Source organism: Rhagoletis pomonella, unplaced genomic scaffold (assembly GCF_013731165.1).
Source record: "Rhagoletis pomonella isolate Grant_MI unplaced genomic scaffold, Rhpom_1.0 Rhpom_scaffold_00003, whole genome shotgun sequence".
NCBI classification, from domain to species: domain Eukaryota; kingdom Metazoa; phylum Arthropoda; class Insecta; order Diptera; family Tephritidae; genus Rhagoletis; species Rhagoletis pomonella.
The window spans coordinates 77745020-77769608 of record NW_023458557.1 but is presented as its reverse complement, the minus strand read 5'-3'; the positions used below and the strand labels follow the sequence as shown (position 1 = coordinate 77769608).

Sequence of the window (24589 nt, the reverse complement as noted above, 5' to 3'; positions counted from 1 at the left end):
TTTCACAGAATCAGCTGTGTGTGTGACATCATTTTGGTGCAATTGTTGATTGAGGAAAACCAAATAACGATTTAACTGCGTACGGTGTAGTTATTTGCCCAATGATTTCGGGCTATTGTGTCCGAATGGGTGACCCGATCCAAAACATTTTATACAAACTTGTACTCAAGGGTATACACTTTATTGCAAAAGCTAATTTTAAAATTTTCGGCCTCTAATTTATTAATAAATTTGGTCTGAAAAATGAACTTTTTTGTGCATTTCGGAGTGAGTTCTACGCAAATATATTGTGGATGACGTAGCCGGAGTTATATGCACAAGAAATGGTGAATACCCTTGATAATAGAAATATGCTCTGCACATAAATTCTGATTATCGAGTTTCCATTTCCGGTATCAAAATGTTAATTTTACACCATTTAAAATAAAAAAGAAATTAATTTTTAATGAAGTGTTACAATATGTATGTATGTCAAACGAAAGAGGCCTAAAAAAGCAGTTTAAAGCGCGTGCCACCTATTTGAAAAATCACACTGAATTCGCACATTGGCCATGTCCTGGAACCTCGAGACAATAAACAACTTTTTTTTTAAATACATCTTTTTATTTTCGGTTATAGATATCATTTACATTTTTGTTAGATTTGAGATCGTAACGCTAAACCGAACTTCACGCGGGCCGAGCTGCGGGCAAAAGCGAGTCTTAAATAAACTCCTGAAATCGAGACTCACAGTGCATAGGGTGACGGTACGAGACACAATAACAAACTGCGCCCCTTTCACACACTTACAATTGTTGGACGAACGCCGCAAATTGATCACACTAACACATTATTGCCTACGGCCCGTATTCGATCGCGATCAACAACGTCAATTTGTTAACAAAATACCGCCACTTATTGTCAACTGAAAAACGTTTGACTCTCCTTGCCTGACGTTTTGTCGACGACGTTTGTGGGCTATTGACCGCAGGCATCGCTTTGCCCATCTTCAGTTACTGCTCGTGCTTCGTTGGTGGCGCATTCTACATTTAGAAAACATTCTGATGCAACAAAGTTAAGGGATTTGTTGCATTTTATTTTATTTTTTCATACTGGCTGTCCAATGCCAAAGCGGCAACAACCAACGTCAACGGTTGAATAAACTGCGTTTGCGCGCCTAATGTAAACAAATTAATTTTTTTTTAATTATAGATTTGTGTGCTTTAAACAACGGAGCATGATTTATAGCGAAAAAGCAGATAATTTTAAGATCAAGTCAAAGTAAATAACAAAGTAATTGAGAAGTAAAAAAAGCTAATTGAATTGCTTAGTAAAATTTTCACTGGTGAAGTGCTGAGTTAAATATGCACGTATGTATGTATGTATGTACAAGTATTTCGCGCGATCAGAGTGTGCAGCTGTGTTAGTTAACTATTTGTTAACAACGAAATTTTCAAAATAATTACCGATGTGAGATTTAATTTTATTGTTTATAAATCTATTGTGCTTGTGCATACAAAAGCAAATAAAAATAATAATAACAATTAAAAAAGTAAAAAATAAAATTTCGTCGCTAAAGTCTCACTAAAACTACCTACCGAGCACGTGTATTGTGTTGTTTTTGGTATTGTTGGTTTACGCTGAGATTATCTACTTAGTTGTTAGAAACTTTGTATAGAAGAAATGGAGATTCGCATTGAAGTGAACGGTCATGTTGCGAAAGCAGGTAATTGGATAATTCTACCTCATTTTGTAGATAATTAGCCTCATAAGCATTCAAAATAACTATAAAAAACGCATAAGACTATGCATGTTAAGAAAGTAAAGAATTATAACAAATTAAAATATATGCTAACGGGGAGGTCTTAGCGTTATGCAATAATTTTTTAAAAATTGATTTAATTTATTTTTATTTTTTAAAACAATAAAAACTAGCAAACCAAAGAAAATTAAATTTAGAAAAGTGAAGAAAATAACAAAATGAAAATAAAGCCAAAATTAATAAACAATTTTTTTTTTAAATTTAATGAAATTAAAACTGTTGCAATTTAACTTGCGCTCGAAGTTCGAAATAAATAAAGATCCTTGTTACATTTTAGTGGTTTATTCGCTGAAAATGAACCGCTACAAAAACTGTTAATAAAAAAAAAAAAAATTATAAAAATATACAAAAAAATAAAATAAGATCCTCAAATTCAAATTAAATAAAAAATATAAAAAAATTTAAAAATTAAAAAAAGTAATTAGGGAAAAATTTATTAAATACAAAAAATATCTAAATAAAATAAGTTTCTAAAAATTAAATGAAATTAAAAATAGCAATAAGTTTTTAAAAAATTATATGAAATGAAAAAAATATATATATATTATTTTTATTTTATAACAATAAAATATAAAAACTAAATAAGAAAAAGAAAAAATTAAATCAAAAATAAGGGAAATAGTACTTGAATATTAAAAGGAAGAATAAAGAAATATTTTTAATTTCAAAATAAAGTCTATTAATTAAAAAATATTAAATAAGATCATAAAAATGAATTAAAAAAAAAGAATATAAATAAAATAAGTTTATAAAAATTAATGAAATTAAAAATATATATTTCTTTTATAAACAATGAAACCCAAAATGAAAACAAAAATTATTTAAAAAAGCGTTGTAAAAAGAAAAATAAATAAATACCGTTCCTACAAATTAAGTTAATTTAATAAAAAAATTATTCCTTTTAAAAGAATCACATCTAGAAATTAAAGAATAAATAAATTCACTCTGTCGAATGACGAAAAACGACACAACGCCAATACCGGGTTTTCTCCAAACCAAACTTGATAGAGGATGACGGAAATACGTTCCAAAATAATGAAAAAAAAATATCAAAAAAGAAAAAAATCATAAAGTAAGAGTAAGCAATTTAACGAAATTAAAAAATACATATTTTTCTTTTTAAAACAATAGATCTGAAAATTAAAAGAAAATTAAATTAAAAAAGAAAAAAAAGTAAATAAAAACAAGAAAACAAATTTGACAGCCAACGAAGTAAAATAAAGAAATGAATGAAGCTCATCAGAAAAAAATTTTAGGTATACACTAACATCAAACAGACCGCAATCGACTTTAATTACAACTCAAAACGTGGAAAAAATACTCAAAAACTCTGCGTTCGCTCTTAAGCTAAGCTGAAGTCGTTAAAAATTCAAACTCGAACAGCAACGCAAAAACTTCAAATAAAACTCATACTCTAATATAAACCTACCTCAAACGAAAACGAACACTCAAACTGAAACTCAAAGTCTATGTCAAAACTTTACTCAGATTCGCAATCAAAATATCAAACTCAAGATATAAAACACATACTCAAGTTTTGGCAGTAACTGAAATTTTTACTCAGACTTCACTGTAAACGAAAAAAATTTTACTACAACTTAACTAAAATTTTTGTTTACTCAAGCACTAATTTTTACTCAAATTCACACTTAAACTCAATTTTAACTAAAATTTCGACAATAACTTATACGTAAACTCAAGACCAATAACAATCGCACTCAACTCAACACTCAAACTTAGCTCTACTCTCAACTATACATTCAAATTACAAAACTTAAACTCTCATTTTTTCAAACTAAAGTTTTTACTCAAACTCGAGTTTTTTTTGTAGCAAACTAAATTTTTTACTCAAACTACACTCAATAAAATTCCTAATCAAAATTATGCTCAGGCACAAATTTGTACTCAAATTAAAATTGTAACCCAATTTTAACTAAAATTTCTATTACTTTTCTTTTCTGACTCAAATTTATACTCAAGTTTTTATGTAGAATGAGATTTTTACTCAGCCTTAACTTGAATTCAAAATTCAGAATAAAAATAACAATCGTACTAGTTTTTTATTATTATTTTTTAATAAATTGAAAACAACTCAACACTCAATTTAAAGTCTATTCTCAACTATAGTATACTTCAACTACAAACCTTAAACTCTCGTTTTTTTCTCAAACTAAAGTTATACTCAAACTCAAGTGTTTGCATCGTAAACTAAAGTTTTTACTCAAACACTAAACAAATGTTTACTCAAATTTGTACTTAAGCACACTAGAACTGCTAAACCTAAACTCAGATTATATTCTTCAGAATCAAATTTATACCCCTCTCAAGTTTTTATGTAACATCAGATTTCGACTTAGTCTTAACTGTAACACATTTTACTTAAACTCAAATTCAAATTTTCACTCAAACTCACTAAAAATTAAACTTTAACTCAAATTTCAATTTGCCCCAAAAAAAAGAAAAAAAAAACTTCAAATATATCTGTCAGTAAATACCACTTCGAGCTTTTCATTAAAATTCGATTTATATTTAGATGGTCACGTTCCCCTCATTCATTCATTATTGAATGTCGAACTATGATACCTTAGCTACTTATTTCCTTTGCATAAAAATGAGGAGGCTTTCTATTGTCTATATTTCCGGATTTCACAAATTAGCAATCAAAATTATACAATTGCTTAAAACCATATAAGAATTAAAAAGTTGTAATAACCCGCCAAAAAAAAAAAAAAAATAAGTGGCGCCTGTAGGCCACTTTATTAATGCTGTTGCATTTATGGCTCGTTTTTTCCCTGCTATGCCGTGCACCTTTTTCCGCACACTTGCAGCTGAGCAACATTGTTGTACATGAAAATTTACTTTCAACGTGCCAAAAAACAAGCGACATTTTCCCTACCACTACCGCTGAAGCCTCGGCGGATGCTACTCTTGCTGTTGCTGTTGCTGTTGCTGTTGCTGCTGGCCACGCTTTGTTTGTATTGTCAAATATAAAGCTGCTGGTTGCCATTGTTATACTACATACTGGTTGTTATTGCTGCTGCTGTTGTTCTTGTCGATTCATCTCGCCACTTTTTTCCGCATGGCCATGGTACACACTTTTTTCCCCGATGCGAACCTTAATGGCGGCTCCTCCGTAACCGGGCATGTTATGCCACAATTGCCTTGTTTCGCGATTTTTCGTTGCTTGTTGTTGGTGGTCAGCAAGGAGTTTTTTTTTTTGTTGTTAAACATACACAAAAACACATGCAGGTATTTGACCACAGTTAGGAGAAGGTGAGTAGCAGCGGTATAGTGGACTATAGCAAATATCTAGCTTTGTTTGATTTTTTCCGACAGAGTGAAAATCGATTTATATTTTGAAAAAATTTCAGCCGAAAGCCTCCGATGCTAGTGCTGCCATTAACTACGGTTTCTAAGAGACTTCTGCCTAGCCGAAGTAATCCCAATATTGAACACATTTCCCCTCACTGGCCCATATAACGCAGATATTTTTAATTTTTTTTTTGAATGTTTTTTCTGGTGAATCGTTTTGAAGACGCGCAAAAATCGTGAATTCTGGTACAAGATGGAAAAGTCAGCTTTGGAAAACTCGATTTTGGACCTGATAGGAAATTTTTTACTGGATGTTGGGTCATTAAAAATCTCAGAGGAAGCCGAGGCCCATTCACTCTGAGGAAGGTTGCCCTAGCCTAGATATCTATAAGTGTTCAATCTGATTGCATTTTATTTAAACATTTATTTGTCTTTGCATGGTGATCTTGAAATTTTAATTAATATGATTTCGTTCGTCTTCAGCGTCTACAGCAGCTTCAGGAGTTCTCAGTAGCTTTATGAAACACGCGTTTAATAGGCAAGACTTTTATACGTCGTTGCTTTCAGTAGCCTAAGTGAGTCCAACATAGATCAAAACTGTGGTTGAAGTTCTAAGAACTCTCGAAATTATAAGATGCATACAAGAAGCCACATGAGCTTACTAAGTTTTCCAGAGAAAAGAATCAATCGTATTCCCTGGGGATGGAGCTCAATGTATGAAACACTAATCGATACTATTTTGATTTATTTGCTTTTTTGTGTTTTCGTTCTTTTTTTTTATCGGTTTCTTACGGATTAATATTTTTCTATTTGTAATCGAATATTTTGGATACATTTGTTTGTTTTTATCGACATGATGCCGATTTTGTATCGGTACGTTATGGATTGATATACCTATTGATAAATTTAGATGAATGATATCTTTTCCTCCTATCGATATTTCCATATGTTTATCGTTATTGATACCGTTTCTGATAAAATTTTTATGATACATTTTTTTCTATTGATAAATTCTTACTATCGATATTTTTATCGAGTTATTGTTCTTTATAAGTTTATCGTTATTGGTGCATTCATATTTTGTTATCGATTTAATTACGATATTTTATCGGTTCGTTATCGATTTATGTTTCTACTGATAAATTTCAATATTGATAATTTTTCTTCTTATCGATATTTTTATCGATTTACTTTTCTTTATATTTTTATCAACTTATTTTTATTTATATGTTTATCGGCATTTTTATCAATATTAACTATCATTGTCAAAATCGATATACATACGAATAGTTGAGCGATTGAGCTCGACGGAAAATAAGGAAAACTGGTGGTATCACTCGATATTTTGGTTTATATATTTATGTTTTTTATTATCAACATATCGATTTTTTATCAGTTCGTTACCGATTAATTTTTCCATTAGTAAATATACATATATATCATTACTTTTTATCGATATTTCTATGAAGTTACTTTTCCTTAAATTTTTATCGATATTTGTATCAATGTTTTCTATCATTGTCATACCTATTAATGGCCTTATTCGTAAAAAATAGAGTAGGTTTAAAGAGCTTTATAAAGTGTCGTTTTCATATATATTTTTTTCAGTTTATAAACTTTTTTTAAAGCTACTTTATTTTTTATGAATTAGGCCATAAGAGTAAAAATTGCAATGGATATGTTATCAATTTTATATACACAGTTATAAATTACCAAATACTTATTTCTATACCAAAAACTTGTCAAAAGTTTATGTCCAATTTTTTAACGAACAAATCGTTTTTATCAGTTTTGATATTTAAGCCAAGTTTTAAGATTATAAAAAAAAAAATATGTTCAGTTTTTAGGTCACCCAACATTTATGTCAAGTTAGTAGTTTATCAAACAATTTTAGTTTGTTTTTATGTTACCAAAAAATGTAGTCCCGTTTCTCAACTTACCAAAAAATATTCAGTGAAAAAATTTATTTCCTGTATTATAATACAAAAAAAAAAAAACTACCAAAAACTACTACCACAAATCTTCCTCCAGAGTAGTTTTCATATTATTATAAATTCTATCGTTGCCAAAAATTTTTATCCAATTTTTAACTCTTCACAATTGTCCTGTTTTAGCTGTCAAAAATCTTCCTCGAATGTAGATTTTAGATTTTTTTTGCGCCAAAATTTTATATCCTGTTTTTAAATTGCCAAGTATTTACATATGTCCCATTTTAAATAACGAAATAATTATGTAAAGTTTTTATTTGCCAACAGTCTTCCTCTAGACCAGATTTCAGAATATTAAAAGTTATGTCCAATATGTACATATGCAGCCAAATTATTATGTCCAATTTTTGACTACCAAAAATGTATGTATGCCCAGTTACTACATTTCTAAAAATCAATAAAAATTGCCAAATATTTATATCCCGCAAATGATGTCCAGTTTTTAACTGCCGAATATCTACCTCTAGGTCAGATTTCAGATTATGTCCAATTTTTAGCAATCAAAAATCTATGGCCAGTTATGTCCAATTTTTAATTTGTGGCTTTTGTTTAGTACCCTACTGTACATTTATCGCTTTTAAAGGTCATACACAATTGCAAAATAAATGCCCAAAACTTTTCAACTCGGAATCATTCAAATTTTTGAGCTCGCGACTGTACCTCGTTCCATATGCCTGCTTATATTCATGCTGTTATAAATATTTTTGGTTGCGCCTGATTCGTTGCACACACACACACACACACACACACATGCGCACGCTTATTTTTTCTTCAGTGTTTGTATTCATAAATTTTACTTGCAACATTGAAATTGTTTTCATGTTGCACCGACTTTGCTGCACTATAAATTAATTTGTGTGCAGTACTGGCCTATGTTGTTCTTGTTTCTTTTGCGCCTATTTTATTGTTTTTTCTTTTTGTGTTTTGTTTGCTGTTCTTTCTCATTTTGTGCAACACGTTCTTTTTTCGCTGCGCTGTACCGGCATTAGCCTTAAAAGTGGCAAAAAATTAACAACTCATGTTTTAAATGCGCTACCACAGCGCCGCTTGTTAAGCGTGTTAAATGTGACCCCAAGGCTGCCAACGGGTTAACAACACAGCTGTGCTCCCAGCTTAATTAGTTCGGCTGCTATGCGTTGGCAAGTGTTCTGATGCCATTGTTTCGATTTTTGTTTTTTTTTTTTGGTTTCGCAAAAAACCCAATTATTTCTTTGGGCAATCGCTACAAGTAAATCTTTTTTATTTTATTTTATTTTAATTCATTTTCACATTTATTTGCAATATGCACAGTCAACGATATCTATGTTGTTTTTTATGCTAATTAGATTGCGAAATCTCATATCTTTTTAATTGATAGTTGACTATTAATTTCGAGTGTATAATTTACATTGTGTTGATTGTTTTTTTTTTCTTAATCTAAACACGACTGAAAATAACAAATTCGAAATTATTATAAGTTTTGCAAAAATTATGTTTTAATTTGTAATCTATTTACTCAGATGCATCTGCTTGCGGATGGGCACGCCGTTTTGTTCATAAAGTTGTTAACATATCTACGTATGTATATAGTCGTAGTTGTTTGACAACAATTAAATTTAACTGATTTGCATAAACATATGTACATATCCTACCTTAAAATCTATTTGAATTATTGCTTTTTAATGTATTTAATTAACTGTAACAACTTCGAAACAGTACCAAAAAAAAGTTTATATTTCAAGGAAAAACAAATGTTATACGAGATAAAAATGACAAAAGTGGTGGATTTTTTTTTTCAGAAGCATTCCTATGCCCGTAGAAAAATGTTTTGACACTTTCATCTATACATATAATAAATTTGTAAGAGGCCGATGCCTATACATTAAAGATATTAAAGAAAAATTATTATGGGAGGTCTGTTTTAGAGCAACAGAAGCCAAATCAACAATTTTTAGAATTTTTGTTTTTCTATCTGTCTGTATGTTTGTACGCTCATCACTCGAAAACTAATGCATGGAATCGAATGCAGTTAACACCGATGCATTGCTAATGGTCTAAATTAAAATACAAGAGAAAACTAATTAGAGAGTTGCCACCTGTTTGAAAATTGCAGTTTAAGTAAATTGATAAGATAAAGTAAACATTGAAATATGGCTGTCAAAGGAAAGAGGTTTAAAAAGGCTTCACGCTGAAAATATTTTTGTGGAAGGTTGCCACCTGTTTGAAAATTTTAATCTCATTTAATTGATAAAATAAATTAAATATTGAAATGTGGGTATTTAGTTAAAGTGGTTTAAGAAAATTTATTCCCAAAAATAGTTTTGAGCAGGGTTGCCACCTGTTTGAAAATTTTATGCAATTATTAAATTAATAAAATAAATGGAATATTACAACACGGGTATCAGACTAAAGAGGTTTATGAAAGTTTACAGCTGAACATATTTTTGTGGCGGGATTGCCACCTATGTGAAAAATTTTATTAATTTAAAGTGATAAGATAGGGTAAATACTGAATTAGTACACCTTTGAAGAAAGTGCACGTTATGCATAATCGAGTTAGATTTTAAATTAAATTTCCAGGATTAAATACCTTCGAAAAAAATATCAACTAACACCCACCCCCATAAAAAAATAAAGAATGCTTCATAAATCGAAAATTCACTTCATAAAGCTCTCTAAATCTGTTTTATTTTTTATGAATGATGCCACAGGAGTTCTTGGAGGGGGTAACAACCCAAAACTACTTTAAAGCCGCAGTGAAGCACGCCGGGAATTCGCTAGTAGAGATACAAATGAGAAAAGCTGAGGAAAATTTTATTTTTATTTAAATTTTTTCACCGTTTTTTTTTTTTGTTTTCAGAAGCATTCCTAAGCACTGTACTAAAACTTTATTATAATAAATATACATTTTATAACCACGCGATATATGTAACTGTTATTACATAATTTGTTGAAAAAATCTAAGGCGAAGTCTTTAGATTAACATGTGCTAAGAAATAGTTTTCACGTTTTGTGGCTAACGTGTAATTTTGGTTTTTCCCCTTTGAAATGGGTGCGCAATATGTTAGATATCTCGATGTTATATTGAAATTAACTAAGTTAACTTTGACTTTTAAAAGAGGTAGCGACCCTCTTAAAATTATTTTGGAAAACAATTTTCTGTAATTTTTTTCGTTTGACATCTGTAATTTAATGTTTCATTTAACATCTTATTAAATTAAGCTGGAACTTTTAAACTGGTGGCAACACTTTTTAAAAGTATTTCAGTAATTAAGCTTACTTTGATTTTCAATTACTCAAAAAGTCGAAATACTCTTAAAATTTTCTCATTAAACTGAAAATTTGAAACTGGTGACAACCCTTTTGAAAAGTATTTCAGAAATTAAGCTTACCTAAACTTCTCTCGTTCGACCCTCAGATTAAAACAAATTAATTTAACTTGTCAATGAAATTGATTTTGAATTACTCAACGTGCGGCAACACTCTTCAAAAATATTTTCGAAATAAATCTTTCTTAAATCCCTCTCTCTTGATAGCCATATTGTAAATTGAATGTATTAAAACTTTTTGAATAGGTGGCAACCCTCCTTACATTTTTTTTCGAAATAAATAGTTTTCGAGTCCTTTTCGTTAGACACCCACACTGCTGTAATATTTTATTTAATTATAAATTAATTGATTTAAGCTTTTGAAAAAGACCGCAATCTCCCAATGTCGCACAGTGGCATGTCCCCATATAAGCTGCGGCTGAAATTAGTAACCGTACTAGAAATTCGCTAAAATTTCGTATATGCGCTGTTCAGCACTTAGGAATGAAGAAATGTGGAAAATGGTAAATTTCAACGCGATACCACGCCCACAACTCTTGTGGGCGGAAATATTAAATGTTATCCGATATTGAAGAAATTCAGAGCATATCCTGGTTTTAACGAGAAAAGCTTAAGTCTGAAAAATCGTCAAAATCGGTTTACATTATCGTCCAGTAATTCTAGAAAAACTGGCGCAAATTAAAAAAAAAATATTTGTTGATGAAATTCGGTGTGACCTGCTCGTTTAAGCCAGAATTTTCCTGGAATTTCATTGGAAGATAATAAAGAATTTCTTATTACGGCGCCCACCTTTTACACAACTTTTTTGACCCCAAGTGCTAAATTCTATAAATTTTGGAGAAAATGAACAGGCACATTTATTTTATTTCTAAGGAAGTTCCTATGTCTTCATTCAGAAAAAGACAAAACGAAAACGTTTACAATACCAGCATACTAAGTTATGTGCACGATATGTATTTACACTGAACCTTACAATTTTACCTACATTTTATACCACAAAAGCTGAGCTAAGGCTAGCAGGACTCTTGCCATCGAAAACGGATCTCGTCCAGAGAAGCCCCATTTCTGACTGAGCGTTGAATGTGATTGATAGATTGGCGAGTCATTAATATATACATCTTCTTCAATTTTGCATTTTATATTGCATATTATTTATTTTATATACACACCAGAGTCTCCCCCTTCAGCTCTACAATAAAAATTCAATAAATTTTACAGGATGTGGCTCTAAGTATAAAAGGAAGAATAGAAACTGAACTCGCCGTTGCTCGCCGCTGGAACTATTTGAGATATGACAGGCATATTCAACGTTTACTTGTCCTAAGTATAATTTAGCTCGCTTCCAAGTTCTTTTTTTTTATATCCCTTTTTAAAGTAAGCACTCGAAAAACTTTATACTCACAAAATTATATCAAAATTCAAAGTAAACTATTTTATACATTTCAAAAGATTTATACAAATTTTTTCTTACAAAATTTATTTTTTCACATTGTTCCTACTTTAAGCTCGTGTCATGATTGCAAATATGCGTTTTTTATCAAGAATTCTTTTTGGTTTGGGTTAGCTGGATAATTTGCTGCATATCTGCGTAATTACTCTTTCAGAATTCGCTAAGCCGTTTTTACTACTTTTGGCCGCTGTAGTCCCAGTGTGTGTCAGCTGCAGTATTTCAAACTTTGTACCAAAATTATAAAATCTCAATAAATTCCAATCTCTTTATTTAGAATTTTTTGGTAATTTTTTGGTATACAGTTTTATTACCCATTATAATATAGTTTAGTATAGGAAAGTGCAAGCTTCAAGTGGCTACAAAATATAGGTTATTTTTAATGTTTTTTTTTTTCTGAATCAAAAGTTTGAAATTTTGGTGAAAATTTGTTGAATTTTTATATTTATTATACACAGTTTTGAATGTCGTTTTACATATATGGGGTTTATTGTATGACTATAAAAAAAAAACTTAAACATTAAGTAAAACTAAAGAAACATTTAAAGGTTCTGCCATCAGTATATGCTCTGCAATGACCTCAGATTTATTCAGAGTGCGGGTAGGCGTGCTTAGCCAATGGCTACCATAAAGATGCCACCTTCGCATGAATCCATGCTGAGCGGCTGTTTGCTTGTTGAGGAGCGTTGACCATCATTGCAGATGCCAGCGACTTATTTATTAAATACTTCAATATGTTCAGCGAGGAGATATTTGAGAATTGCATGCAAATGCTTTTCCCCTAAACACAAATGAGTTTGGTGTATTTGCTATACTCTGTTAAGTACGACAAATGCAAAAGTCGCTAAAAAACTGAATCACAAATCTACATTAAATTGCAAATACACTAAACAACCAACCCAGGCACTCAACCAAAAAGGTGAATGACAGTTTTGTGTAATATTGTGGGCGTAAAATAATACGAATAAATAGAGATAGATATCTATCGCAACGCAGTTTTAAGTATTTTAATTATATTATATTTAATCGGTACATGCGCCAATAACTATATATGTATGTCCACTTACTACTTACTGTGTTTACTTAGCGGTGTTCAGCAAAGAGTCTGCGCTGTTTTAGAAATGCAATAAATTAAGATTTATCACAGTGAACAAATTCTGATTATTTATGTAGAGTGAGCCGGAGCCTAGGGTGAAAATGGGCGCATTCCTACATATTAAATAAAAATGCATTCAAATGAAGCTAGCTGTTGAGCTTAGTAAATTCAAATTACTTGCTCTTTATTGAATACAATTTATTAACTAGTTTTGAAGTATAAATATTTAAATGAGATTTTTCATAACACGTGCCAAATATATTAGGGTGTATCACTTAACGTATAAATTAAAACCGATACTGTTTTTCAAACGGAACTATTAAATTTATTATACTTTAAGACTTTCGACGAAATATTTTGGACAAATATTAATTTTTATGTGAGCGGGAGCCATTTGAAAATGTCTAGAATAATCAAGTTTTTTTTGATAATAAAATTACTTCTTCAAAATTTTTTAACAAAAAAAAAAAACACGCCATATTTTGGAAGAGTTTAAGCTTAAGAGGTCTGCATAAAAATGTTTCCAAATTTTATCAACGTAATTTAAATAATGAGATTTTTTGCGGTACTTTCAAATCGGTCTAGCTCACGTAAATCTTAATATTTTTTTCAAAATATTTTGGCGGAATTCTTACAATACAATGTGGTTGTTCACGCCTGCCTGTTTAACAGGTTATCTGGTAAAAAATAATTTTCGTTGTTGCACAACCTTCTATTCTAAGAAAGAAATATTTCTAAAATATATTATGGTTAGATACATTAGGGTGCCTCACCAAAAAAAAAATGCGATTTTTCACCGAAATTATGCAACTTAATGTGGTTGTTCACGCTTGCCTGGTTATCAGGTTATCTGTTGTTGTACAACAAAATGCACCACAGGAAAATTATTTTTAACCAGGCAAGCGTTAACAACCACATTAAGTTGTATAATTTCGGTGAAAAACCGCAACTTTTTTTTGGTGAGGCACCCTAATGTATCTACATCTGCCTATACATACATGTGTACGTGTGTACATTTCATAAATACTGCGCAAAAAAATACATGCTAGCTAGATTGATAAAATATTTGTTTGTTCAAAAATAAATCTTTGAATTTCTAAATACCTACATACGTATGTATATAATTTTTATAAAAAAGGCTTCATATTTGTTTACCTAAATTTTTCATTTAAAATCACGATTTATTTCTGCACACCTTTTTTTTTAGACCACCTTCATAAAATTATGTAAATAATATTTCTCGATTAATTGAGATGTTAAAGTAGCCAGTCCGTCTGGAATTTCATTTACATTCGTTCAATATTTCGCGTGTCAATCTGCCAGTCAGTCAGCAGGTTAGTACTCGGCCAGCCAACATGTAATTACAAATATGCGTGCAAATGTCGAAAGTTAAACCTTTTGCTGGCTGGCTGAACACCAAAAGTACTAATTAAACTTCACTTGTGGAAAGCTGGGTAAACACAAAGGAGAAAATAAATCACAAAGAGTGAGGAAAAACGATGAAAGCAAAGAGGGTGCTTGAAAATGATTGAAAATACGCACAAAATGTATATCTGCATAGCACGTATGCATATTAAAATAATATTAAGCCTTAAAAAAAAAAAATGTCTCGCAGCAATCTTTAATAGAATGGAATCACCTCGGTAGGGGTAAGAAATCAGCAAAAAAAGTTATTATAAATCAAAACAGCCGCTTTGAACTTGCACTTTTTGAGACTAAAATCGTACGGGTTATAAAATCGCATACCGAAAAATGTTTTAAAGTTTCAGATTAAAAGCTCTAAATTTCGATGAAATTTTGTTGAATTTTCCTAAATTTTTTCTAAAATTTTAAACTTTAATTTAAGCAAGGTTTTTATGGAAAAATAACACAAAAATATAACTTGAAAAACGTTGCAAATTAAAAAAAAACCAATCGACACGTGAACACTTGTTTGAGTCACTGTATCTTGTGTATAAGCTAACAGGGAAATTCTGGCAACTGTCTTTCGTAGGACAATTGTCAAGCTCTTTACTGTCTTTTGAAAGATTAAATGAAAGATCTGCTCACGAGGAGGTCTTAGCATTATGCTATTGGTCTTTTTGTAATAAGTTTCTTAAAAGTTAAATAAAAATAAAAAATATATACATATATTATTATTTTTAAAACAAAACAAAAAAATATACAAAATAAAAATAAAATAAAATTAGAGCGAAAATATATAAAAATATTTTTAAAATTAAAAAAAAATATTTATATATATATATTTTTTTTTTAAACCAATAAAATCAAGAATTAAATTAGAAAAAAAAAATCAAAAAGAGAAGAAAATGATAGAAGATAAAAAATGATATCTTTATTTGTAAATCAAAGTCAAAAAATTTAATTCCAAATGACAAAAAAAATTTAAAAAAATCCTAAATATTAAATTAAATAAAAAAATTTTTTTCATGTAACGAAATAACATCTATACATTAACAGCAAAAAAAATATAACAACAGAAAAACAAGTTAAAGTAAAAATAAATAAAATAAATTTCTGAAAATTAAATTGAATTCAAAAAAATATGTTCCTTTTTAAACAATAAAATCTGAAAATTTAATAAAATGCAACTAAAAAAAATACTTATTTAAAAAAGAAAAAACCAATAAGTTTCTCAAAATTAAATGAAATAAAAAATAGGTATTACTTTTCTTAAGAATAACATCTAAATATTAAAAGAAAAGAAAATTAATAAAAATATAAGTAATAAAATAAAAAATACATAAAGTAACTTTCTAAAATTTAAATTAAATTAAAAATATATAATTTTATTTTGAAAACAACACAATATGTAAATAAAAAAATGTAATTAAAGAAAAAAATGTAAATTGAAGAAGAGAAAAAAAATCCTCAGACTGAGACACGAACTCAGATCTCTCGAATGGCTCGCCTTTGCTTTGTTCACTCGGCCATTGCGACTTTTGGAGCGACGCGGGCTATATTATAAGCAAGTGCTTTCTCCCAAAATAGATTTTCACTACGAGTGGTGAACGAGGAAGCTTTTTTTCTAAGACATTTGTGCTAGAATAACAAAATTCTTTCGAACTATCTTGTCGACTGTATTTCATCTGTCTTACGCAGGTCATAGTGCCAATAACTGATTCTCCGTTATTAAAAAAACGTAGTATTTAAATATCTACAACTACTTTATCTTCCTTCCGACACATTCTCTTTATGTATAGTATATCGGCAAGAACCCTTTCCTTATTCTAGTCGCAATATTTCACACGCTCATGCAATATTTTCGGCGGCGTTATGCTTACCAAAACAAAACAAAAAAAAAAACAACAACACTTAAAAGGGATTGAGGACTTAAACTGATAGCTCGAATTGTTACAGCCACTTTCGCTTGACTGCTTGCTTTCGCGCCGCTTACGATTCCAATTGCCCCAAAAGAGGAAAAAGGTAAAATAAGCAAAAATTACGGCTACCACTCAGGATAAAATTGATTTGATTTTACCTTTTCATTCGCCACATGCGCGTGCATGAAGTTCCTGTGGTAGCCGAAGCCGCAGCCGTAGTCCTAAAAGCCATTCGCGGAGGGGCTCGCACCTGTAGCTGGGCTATAGCAACAGTTTTCGTCAATTGAAATTTTTTAACTTATTTTTACTCTTATTTGATTTGTTAAATGTGGGCTGCTGCCTTATTTTATTGTTGTTGCCTCAGCGTTTGCTGATGTGTAGCTATCGGTGTTGCCAGGGTAGCAAAGTGAAAGCGAATCGTTAAAAAGGAAAATCAATTAAAATTTGCGCCTTAACCTGACTGAACTGGAAATGCGGCGAAAAATTGGAATGCAACAGGAAATGATGAGTGAGTGTGTGCGTGCGATAGAATGAATGAATGGTTGAGTGAATGCGGATATAAGTGCCTGGCGAGCGAAAAAAAAAACGAATATTAAGCGAATGAATTTTCTGTGCCAGCGAGTGCAGAGCAAACAAAAGAGTGTTGGAAGTCATAGAAGAAACAAAATTAAAAATACGAGTGAACGTAAGAAAAAGAATAAGAGGAAGCGAAGCGAAGTGAAGCGTGGCAAAACAAAAAAAGTCTCTTGTCGAATAGTAGTTGAAAGAAAGGCAGCTTGCTGAGCGGTGGGCGCGCGGGGCAGCGACTTGGCAAAAAGTAGCGAAATGAAGTTGAAAGGAATTTAATTTTGTTGCCACTTGTGTTGCGTGAGCGTGCAGCAGTCGCACACGCTGTAACCCCCCTTCGGCACAGCCGCTTCCAGCTGGGGTAGTCACAATGCGCACCGCCAATGGCAAAGTATGTAGCAGACATGCAAATGTCGCCGAAACGCGCAAGCCAGCGAGCGGACGCTGTATTTGCACTGCGTGCAAAATTGAAAAAGTATGCAAAAGAAAAATGAGAATGAAATGCAACAAATCAAATGAAAAGGGGAATAAATATTTTTTGAAATAAAAAAAAAGCAAACGAAAAAGCAAATAAAAGTTTGGTGGCATTTTTTTTAATACTACATCTTTTATTTTAAATCGGAAAGTAGTTGGCACATTGTCAGCATTGCAATATGAAGGCTACGAAATGCTTTCCTGATGGCGGATCAGTCATGCAGCGCGGCAGTGGGCGAGTGCGAATGCAAACGGTTAAGGGGAATGCGAAATGCAATAAAGAATTTAATCGACTTTCGGGCGCCAACAAAGTGGCAATCAGCTGCATTGGAAGAGGCACACACACACACACACAAACAACTAAATACTTTATATACCTATACATATATATGCATGCACATTAGACCGTATCAGAACAAAAAGGTAATTTCGAAAAAAATTAAAATTTTTCGTCATAATATGATGAGATATTATCTTCGGCATTTACAGCTAGTCGGTTGCTGAAGTATAACGCCATGCGATAATAAATAAAAATAAAAAAATAAAAATTTAAGTATATCGAGCGCTAACCGCCAAAACGATGTAAGCGAAATTTTCTTTTTGTTGCAGAAATGTCCATAGAGCAACCAAAAGTATTTCTGCATCAAAAAAAACGAAAAAAAACCGCTTACATTTTTTTGGCGGTTAGTGATCGATATATTCGCGAAACTATGTGCTAAATATAGTAAAACTGTGTTTTTAGTTTTTCACTCTGAAGACAGATTTTTTTTTTAAAGGACTTAGAAATTAAAAAAAATATGATGAATTTAAAAATTCAGGGAAATGTAGAATAACACTGTGGGTATAAAAAAAGAGGAAATCCTGTAGAATTAAAAAGTATTACATTTTTTGGTGTATAAGGACGGATGGGCATGAAAAATTTAATTTTAAAACTATGTCCTTCAACAACTTTAAAAATTTGCAATACATACCTATTTTCGTAAAAATTATGTATTAAGGACTAACATACACACGACAAAATCCTCGAATTTCGTCCTTCTAACTTTGTTAGCTTAAACAAATATTTTAATTAAATTCACATTTGCAATACTTATTCCCGTTTTTAAACCAACATACGTTAATTTTTTTTTAATTCTACTGAATTTTTTTAAATTTTTTTTTGTTTGTTGAATCATATTTTTTTCTTTATTTGGCCCAGAGTTTCGTGAGTATATTGATTGTTTTGTGTGTTTTGATTTTTTTTTTGTCTTTTTCGCACGGTGTAATATATCGATGTTCTTGTCTAAACCAGACAATGTTTGTTTGTTCCAAATTTCATTGACCGAAAGTACCTCGTTCTACTTAGTATTTACACACCAGATCTCAGTTTTACCACCGTAACGTTCCACCCTAATGCCAATAAAATAAAACTCATGAAACTTTTACTAAGGATGTATTACGATTCGCAGACAATTTAAATTTGTTTGTCGATTTTTCTAATTTTTTTACAAGTTTTTTCGTCATATCTTCAGCATATATAATATATCGAAGTTTTTGTCTCGATGTGAGTTCTTAACAACTTATCCTAACCTAACCACCCTAATGTCAGTAGATTATATTTCTCCAAATATCATCAAAATTTTGCTAAGGACGTATTTTGTATATTTCAGCAGAACTATTTAAAAAAAAAAAAAAAAGAAACTGTATTGCCGAAAAACGTCCTACGCCAAAAAAATAACAATTTTCGAAGTACGACGTACTTGTTTTGTTTGCTTTTAAGGTGGTACAGTCTAATGTGCATACCTACATACATATACACCATACAGACGAGCACTCTTCTGCTAGTTCAACAGTGCGTATGAGCAATGCGCTTTTGCTGCTGTTCATTGGCGCTTTCCGCTGCCTTGGCGGGTTATTATTTGCATATGGTGTTCGCTCCACTGCCGTCGCTGCTGCCACTACTTCTGCTGCACTTACCTCTGTTGCAATTGTTGCTGGTGTCTTTGGTGTTATAATTCATTTTGAATATTGAAAAGTCGTTATGGAAAATGCTTTTAAAGTTGCATACCTTTGCACGATTTTTGTAAAATTTATGCATATTAAAAACAAATAAGTTGAAAGAATGATAGAGCTCGAATGGGTTACGGCCTTATGTTTTAAAGAAATTAAATCTTTTTGTAAGCTAGTGACCTTTCTTTAGAGTTATGAAGATGTAAATCATTTGTAAAAAATTTATTATGTTAAGATTTTCTTGTTATTCAAAAATTAGTTGAAAAGGAGGCGTGAAATGGAAATAAAAAAAGGGTATTTCAACTACTGAATGCATCTGTTTTAAATCTAAATGATCTGAGAATAAATCATAGAAGTGCGTTGAGTATTAAAGAAGTGAGGTATTCATCTCTAAGCACGTCGTTGCCAAAAGTCTCATACCAGAATCCTTGCAAAGGCGCGGCAGAAGCACAGCCGTCTCATCATCTTTCAGGCAGGAAGGGAAAGGGGTTTCTCTTGTAGGCCGATCACTATTTACTTTTGATATTGAGGGAAATATGAATTTGAAGCCTCTCAGGCATTGCTGAGTCAAACATTCAATCAGCTTCTAACCGTGGCTTCGATGGGCGAAAGCGCGAGTCAGATGTCTTTCTTATTACCAGGTACTTCCGTGTGACCTGACACACAAAGTAAAGCAAATTTGTTATAATTTCCTGCGTAATTCAGCCAGGCACATAAACTTCTACCCCTCCACCAATTTACCTCTACGTAGCCCATGGGCTTGGGGGGGGTGGGGGGGGGTTGTAAATACTTCAACTTAAATACCGAGGCATATTTCCCAAGAGAGAGGAGTAACCTTTGATATAGACTGCAGATGCTGATACTGTGCCATCAGGAAATGGCTCTGCATTGTGTAAACCCCGGTATAGGAGTTAAACCAGCAGTCAGCCTCAGGGAACTCAACGTTGTGATAACTGTTTAACATTAACGTGTAGATCTCAGCCTTCAGCCATTTCCGTCTCACTCCACTCTATAGCATACCGGTGCTATTTTCTTTCAAGCCTAAATGCACAGCCTCAAGAGCCTTTTTGTGGACTAAATATGATAGTAAGTGACAGCAGGTTTTGAACTGCATAGAAAGCAGACCTCGTTGTTGTAGAAAAAGCTCTCGTACAGCGCACTGTGCTCGTCCTTTGATTTTGGATAAGAACATTTTTTAATTTGCCAGAATCGGACAAAACCCCCCTTCCGCAACCCCCAAGATATCCGCGGACATGTACTGCAGCTGTAAAAATATATATATATATGTAGGGAAAAATATAACCCTGTTTGTTTTTGTTTTGAAATAGAAAAATATTTAGAGGTCGCTCAAACCGCTCAAAGATATTTTATATGGGGAAAAACAAATTTTCGTAGATATGGTATAGAATTCTTGAAAATCAATATTTTTCGATCCGAAAACACTATTTTCCTTCAGGAGACTTCCAATCATAATGCCCAATTTTTTTGTTTTATAATTTTTTAATACTAACGATTTTTTACGAGTCCCCCAGTGCATTTTATATGGGTTTTGGAGAACCTATCAACAATTTTTTTATTAATGAAAAATGGTACAATAAACAATTGGGTATTGTTATTGGTAGTCTACTGAAGAGCACCAGAGTTTTCCGATCGAAAAATATTGATTTTTAAGTATTCTATGTCATCTCTACGAAAATTAATTTTTGCCCATATAAATTCCATGGAAAACTTTGAGCGCTTTGAGCACTCTCTAAATATTTTTTGGCTTCAAAATAAAAAGGGGGTATATATTTTTCGGCATAAAAGAATTCTAGGGGTGCAAGACTTGTAATTCCGACCTAGTGTACATACATATCGGCGCGCCCGTATGCCAGAAAAATGAAGGTTTTTTTTTTTTACGAGACTTAACTCCACTTTTATGCAATTGAAATTGAAAAATATATTTTGGTGGAATATCCAAAGGTTAATCAAGTCAACCCAATAACTCAAAACTCATAAATTTGCAGACTCTTGCTGCTGGCATAAGGGTATTTATATATATGATTGAGAATGAATTTTATGAAGTTTGTGGCTAAGTATCCTTTATAGCAATTATCCCGTCATGCAACTTTGTCCTTATGTGTGCCAGTCCGCAATATACTTGGCTGGTTTCTGGTATTATATATCTACAAGGTCCTTTTAAAGAATTATTATCCAACACCATGGGGCTTATTAAAGAAGCATTAAACAAAGGGATAGCTCATTAAGGGCCCAAGTTCACCAATGGCTCACTACACCTTGGAACAAAAAAAAAAAAAACTAACTAATATTTGTTCGTCGAGAAACAACTCTATAATATTTTCTATTTGGCCACCTAAATTTTTATAATTACTTTCGAAAGTATTTATGTTTATTCTTTCTCTGTTTTCTTATATCATTTCAGTGCGCGACCACTGCCATCGTCAACGCACAGAAGGCATAGATATTAAGGCTCGGAAAAAATTGATAATAGCAAGCGTACTATGCCTGGTATTCATGGTTTGTGAAATTATTGGTGAGTAAATAAATTATTTACGACAAAGCGAGCTAACGGGCCTTTAACCGCTGCTAATAATTCCACTCAACGCAAATAAAAAGTCGCCTCAAAACTTAGTTTTAGAAAGTAATGCAAACACTTCATATCGGTGGCTTTTGGTATACAATACATACATACATACATACATACATACATACATACATACATACATACATATAGAGGTATCCATTTATTTTTTAATTTTCTAGTTTCCTTTCAAGAACTCAATTTAATTGCAAATCGATGTTTGAGAAATAGTTAACTTTTTCCATTTAGTTTCAATTCATTACTTTTCTTCAGAAGAGTTCAAAATTTGGATTTGCTTCAAATTTCCCTTCGCTTCAAGAACTTAGCTACTTTTGTGTGCATATCGATCAAGAGTTTCCCCAGAAAGCAAGTATATGCATTTATATGAAATAAAGTAATATAAACTTTAATAAATTTTGCAAAACGCCAATTAGTGAATGCTGTGTTTGTTTGGCAACAAAATATTTACTTTAACTAATGCCCAGTAGGAAAAATCTGAACTACTGAGCTTGTTTAAACCGTCTTTGGCAATACGAGCTGAGAAACAAATACGAATACGATGAATAACCGTTATCAACAGGTATTGTTTTTGATATCGATAATAAAAATTGGCACATGCATAGCATTATCTAAATTAATATCGATAACAATATATTTACAATATGTGTATCGATAAAAATGTATACAAATATATACCAATATTTTCTGAGAAAATAGTAATAGCTGTAACGATATCAAATACCATTCCGATAAAGTTATCGATAGATTGTGTAATATATAAAACGATTATAAAATCGATAGGCACATCGGTAAAATCAGTCGGTGCCATTGCTTATATATGCCGATACAAAAATATCGATAAATATGCCAACAAAAAGAAATGTCAATAAATTGCTAACAACAAAATCGATATGTCGATAAAAATTCACTAATTTATGCAGAACATTTGCATATTCAAACGAAAAGATCGGTAACCAGAATTGTGTTCCAACTTACCTGATCGAAAAAGAAAGGCATACCCAAAACTGGCACTCCATGATATATAGACTCCTGTGCGCCAAAGAGTCCTCCGTGTGTGATAAAAACACGTACATTAGGGTGTGCTAATATATAATTTTAGATAGAGATATTAAAAAAACAAAACAAATCCAAAAGGAAAAACAAACAAATTTAAAAGACTGGTGCACCTTAAAAATTACGCAGACTCGTAGGTCAGCACAGAACTTAGTTAATTTGAGATGGGTAATCAAGTTTTAGAAAAGTAATTATATAATACATTCTTGTAGTTGCTTTTGTTGATTTTGCTCCTAATAGTGGCAGGAATAGAGTTCCACACTCTCATAGCATTGACAAAAAACAGCCTAGTAGAATTTTTATAGTTAAACTGAGGTACAATTAAATCATCAGAGTGTTCAGATTTAGGAAAGATTAATTTTTCATATGAGTAAAGTGGAGTCTTTGTAGATAACGGCCTGAAGAGCAATATGCAATTTCTAGCTTTTAAGTAGTCGGTTAACTCGCAGCCCAATAAGCTACATCTCCAAGCAGATATGTGGTCAAACTTTCGTAGTCCATAAACATAACGCGTAATATGATTGAATAAGGTATCAATTTTATGAGATGACCTAAATAGAATCAAGCTTGCTATAAACCATCTCAGAGTAAGTGATGATGGGAAGAACTAATTGACGAGCAAGTTTTTTTCTAATGGGCATAGGAGTATATGATGCGGAATGACAAAGATTTCTTAGGGTGCCATATATTTTGCACCCGATGGAGTTGATGTGGTCAGCACAGCTAAGGCTAGTATTTATAACAAAACCTAAATTAGTTATTTTTTCAACCAGCTTTAAAGGATTGTTATCAAGGCAAAGAGATGGAATGCTGCTAAAACTTATTCTAGTTTTGCAGACAGGCAGAACATACGATTTTAGGGGGTTGAGACGAAGCCCGTTATGCGCAGCCCACCGAGAGATGGAGCATAGGTCCTTGTTCAGATTACAACTAAGTCTGACCTGATCATTAATTTGTCCGGACAAATATATCTGGATGTTATCTGCATATGCGTTCATGTTTACATATTTACACGTAGAGAAAATATCATTTATAAAGGCACTAAATAATAGAGGACCTAAAATGGACCCCTGGGGAACACCACTCATCAGAGGTTTAAACTGCGCGGCTACCGAGCCAACCTTAACACGTTGAGTTCTACCCGTTAAGTAACGCGTCATTAGCGACAGTGCATTTTTACCAAAACCAAAATAATAAGAAAGCTTTGCACAAAGCAGTGAATGTTCAACGGAGTCAAATGCTTTTGAATAGTCAAGTAAACACAGCAGGGATATGTGACCTTTGTCGAAAGAAATTCGCGGGTAGTGGCTTCGGTGGGTATATATGCAAGCCACCAACATTAATTATGCTATCGATTGTGGGTACCGCCGGCGCTAAGGGTGTGTAGCTATTGATGGATATGGCAGAGAGATTTTTTTCCATCGCTGAAGCACTGGGGAATTTAACTGGGGAATAAATATGTTGAACACAAAGAATAGCTTTCATTAAAGGGTAATTTCAGTGTTTAAAAAATAGGATTTAAAATTCTTGACAAATGTCCAAAGTATTTCTCCACAAGCGCATCTACTTTTGGGAAGTAATCACATTCACGTTGTAGATCCATGCGCAGTGAATAGTAGGCATTATAGC

At 31.9% G+C, this 24589-nt stretch overlaps 1 protein-coding gene across 1 annotated transcript in view; it reads left to right on the top strand.

Moving 5' to 3' along the window:
- LOC118735568 (zinc transporter 2) overlaps positions 1 to 24589 on the top strand; it is a gene marked incomplete in the record, with an annotated part of 144434 nt that overhangs the window by 44018 nt on the left and 75827 nt on the right. Inside the window, 1 exon segment of the mRNA XM_036465378.1 lies at positions 21728 to 21838. Within this exon segment, the coding sequence (XP_036321271.1) occupies positions 21728 to 21838 (111 nt within the window).